Raw genomic sequence first — 3,929 nt, 5'->3', positions numbered from 1 at the left:
ATACTATCCTTAAGCTACAATGATTTGTCAACTGCGCTCAAGCAGTGTTTTCTCTACTTTGGTATTTTTCCAGAAGATCGAGTGGTCGAGGCTGATAACATAATACGGCTGTGGATGGCGGAGGGTTTTATACCCAGAGGAGAAGAAAGAATGGAGGATGTCGCTGAAGGCTTCTTGAATGAACTGATAAGACGAAGCTTGGTTCAAGTGGATTCTACATTTTGGGAAAGAGTTACTGAATGTAGGGTTCATGATTTACTCCGTGATCTTGCGATACAAAAGGCATTGGAGGTAAACTTCTTTGACATTTATGATCCAAGCAACCACTCCATATCCTCTTTATGTATCAGACATGTGATTCATAGTCAAGGAGAAAGGTACCTCTCACTTGATCTTTCTAACTTAAAGTTGAGGTCAACTATGTTCTTCGATCGAGATTTCCGTAAGACGAGTCTTATAAACTTCAGGAGTGTGTTCCAACATCTATATGTGTTGTACTTGGATATGCATGTTGGGAATGTGTCTCTAGTACCTGATGCCATTGGAAGTTTGTACCACCTCAAGTTCTTAAGCTTGAGAGGTATCCATGATGTTCCCTCTTCCATTGGCAACTTCAAGAATCTAGAGACACTTGTTGTCAATGAGGGGGCATACTCTTGCAAACTACCCCGCGAGACAGCTGACCTGATAAATCTAAGACATTTAGTTGCTCAGTATACAAAACCTCTGGTACATATAAGCAAACTCACTAGTCTTCAAGTTCTTAAAGGCATCTGTTGTGATCAGTGGAAAGATGTTGACCCTGTTGATTTAGTCAATCTTCGAGAATTAATCATGGATGATATTAACAAATCTTACTCCCTAAACAACATTAGCAGCTTGAAAAACCTTAGCACTCTCAGATTACGGTGTTATGTTAATGAATCATTCCCATCCCTTGAATTTGTTAATTGTTGTGAAAAGCTCCAGAAATTGTTGTTACTAGGGAGAATAGAGAAACTGCCTAATCTGTTTTCAAATTCCATCACAATGATGGTTCTGAGGGACTCAAGACTGACAGAAGATCCGATGCCTATTTTGGGAATGTTGCCAAACCTAAGGAATCTCGATTTGGTTAGTGCTTATGTAGGAAAAGAAATAATGTGCAGTGATAACAGCTTCAGTCAACTAGATTTCCTTATTCTTTATGATTTTGAGAAGCTAGAAAGATGGGATTTAGGCACAAGTGCCATGCCTCTGATTAAAGGTCTTGGTATCTATGAATGTCCAAATTTAAAGGAGATTCCTGAGAGAATGAAGCATATATGTTGTCTTCATAATCGTAGAGGTATTGATGGGGGCATTTCTGCCAAGCACATTGGTTATTAATTTCAGGGCTGTCAATGAGAGTGGTTTTAGTGTTTCATTTCTTATTATTGTTTTAAGCTTTTTGAGCGAGTGTAATTGGTTTGAACATAAATTGTTTTTGCCAAAAATGATTTTGTGATGGTACTCTCTCTTGTCCACAATTTAGCATTTTTTTTGTTCCTCTTTTATAGGGAAAATGGTCAAAAATACTCTTAAACTATGTGAAAGGAACAAAAATGTCCTCCGTTTATAGTTTGGTTTAAAAATGTCATTACTGTCAATACCTTGGTTCAAAAATGCCCATGCAGTCAATACTTTGGTTCAGAAATGCCCCTATAGTTACAAAATGCCCTTTTTCGAATAATTTTTTTTTCTTTTTAAATGTATCGTCTTCCTAATTAAAATATTATTAAAGAACACTATTCTTGTTGTCTTTCTTCTAAAAATCACTTTAACAAATAAAAATGTAGGAAATATTTTGTTTTCTTCTTAATCTCATTTTATCAATTAAAATAGAATACCGTCATGTACCCTTTCGACAGATAATATATGTCATATACATAAGATCATAGTATATCCATCATTAATTTATATTTATATAACGATAAAAAAATAATGATGATAAAATAAGAAATATTTTCATTTTTTATTTTTTTCTGAATTGAAGTAAGATAAACATTTGCTAATTTTTTTTAAAAAAATTATTAGAAAAAGAATGTGTTAAAAAGAAATTAATATTATATTTATTTGGAAAATGAGCATTTTTGACCCATTAAATAACAATATGGGCATTTTTGGACCAAAGTACTGACAATAATGGTATTTTTGGATCAAACTATAAACGGAGGGTACTTTTGTTCTTTTCGCATAATTTAAGGGCATTTTTGAACCAAAGTAATGATGGTAAGGACATTTTTGAGCCAAACTATGAATGCAAGACATTTTTGTTCCTTTCACTTAGTTTAAGAGAATTTTTTACCCTTTTCCCTCTTTTATATAAACTAGTCTCGGGGACGTGCGTTGCACGTGTGTCCCATACTAAATTGTGTGGAGTCGTTATAATGATATATATATACTTGAACATGTATGTTACCCATGTATCTCATGCTTAATTAGTACAAGAACTTTGAAAATATTATAGTGTGTGATAAGTTGCACAAACATTGAAGAGAAATATACAAGCTCAAACCAATAACTTCAATTATGCAATTCCTATAATATATCAGTATTTAATATAAAAGTTTCTTTTGTTTAATATGTCATAACTCATAGTTGAAGAAGAATTATATGTAGTGAAGCCCATATTTAAAGGAGATTCCAGAGAGAATGAAAAACGTGGAGCTGTTGAAGAGGAATTATAAAAAGTGGTGAAGTTTTTCAAGCATATATATATATATATATATATATCATGTCTTCATAATCGTAGAGGTATTGATTTCTGCCAAGCACTTGAAGACATTGGTTATTAATTTCAGGGCTGTCAATGAGAGTGGTTTTAGACTTTTAGTGTTTCATTTGTTATTGTTTTAAGCTTTTTGAGTGAGTGTAATTGGTTTGAACATAATTGTTTTAATTAATTGGTCTACTGTATGTTCTTTTGCTTATCCATATTTAAGACGATGCTTTATATGTTAAAATGAAATTAAAAATAGTATATGGTACTCTCTCTTGTCCACAATTTAGCATTTTTTTGTTCCTCTTTTATAGTGAAAATGGTCAAAAATACCCTTAAATTATGTTAAAGGAATAAAAATGTCATCTGTTTATAGTTTGACTTAAAAATGTCATTACTGTCAATACTTTGGTTCAAAAATGCCCTTGCAGTCAATACTTTGGTCCAGAAATGCCCCTATAGTTACAAAATGTCTTTTTTCGAATAATTTTTTTTTCGTGTTAAACACATCGTCTTCCTAATTAAAATATTATTAAAGAATACTATTCTTGTTTTCTTTCTTCTAAAAATCACTTTAACAAATAAAAATGTAGAAAATATTTTGTTTTCTTCTTAGTCTCATTCTTTACTAAATTAAAACTTTTTAGTAAATAATTATAATTTAAAAAACATAGGACAAGTGTTTTTAAATGATTAATATAGATTGTCATAGAGTTACATGCATTTTGAGATCAAAATGACCAGATATTATTGAAACATTTCAAAATACATTCAAAGTTTAAATATGGGAAGAAAGTGACATTTCTTTAGAAGTATCATTATTTACTTCACTCAATTTTGTAAACAAATCTAACCAACAAGATTTAAAAAAAATATCAATACAAAGAATGTCATCAATAGTCTTTCCTCTTGAGATTATGAACATAAATGATGGACACCATTTAAGTATAATTTTTCTCTTAAATATTCATACTTGAAATTTAGTATGTGCATGACACTAATAAGGATTACCATAAATATTTCAATATTTTATCTTTATACGTAATCTATCTTTTACCAATTAATATTTGAGTAAAACTATCATAGAGAGGTAATTCTACAAAAAAAAAAAGGTACTTTATTGTTATACGAATGATGGTTAAATTGAGGTTTGAGTTCATGTCAAATATTTAGCTTGACCAATTATTTG

General features: G+C 30.9%; 1 protein-coding gene across 1 annotated transcript; it reads left to right on the top strand.

The window, feature by feature from the left end:
- Positions 1-114: 114 nt before the first annotated feature.
- LOC102595114 (disease resistance protein RPP13-like) lies at positions 115-1,368 on the top strand. The gene has a single exon (XM_015305752.1). The coding sequence runs from the start codon at positions 115-117 to the stop codon at positions 1,366-1,368; it is 1,254 nt and encodes a 417-aa protein (XP_015161238.1).
- The last annotated feature ends 2,561 nt before the right edge of the window (positions 1,369-3,929 follow it).

Source organism: Solanum tuberosum, unplaced genomic scaffold (assembly GCF_000226075.1).
Source record: "Solanum tuberosum cultivar DM 1-3 516 R44 unplaced genomic scaffold, SolTub_3.0 scf01034, whole genome shotgun sequence".
Taxonomy (NCBI): Eukaryota; Viridiplantae; Streptophyta; class Magnoliopsida; order Solanales; family Solanaceae; genus Solanum; species Solanum tuberosum.
This window is presented reverse-complemented; position numbering and strand designations above follow the sequence as displayed.

Bases quoted from the DNA above. Each gene is read 5' to 3' on its own strand.
- LOC102595114 (XM_015305752.1), top strand. From the start codon at position 115: ATGGCGGAGGGTTTTATACCCAGAGGAGAAGAAAGAATGGAGGATGTC.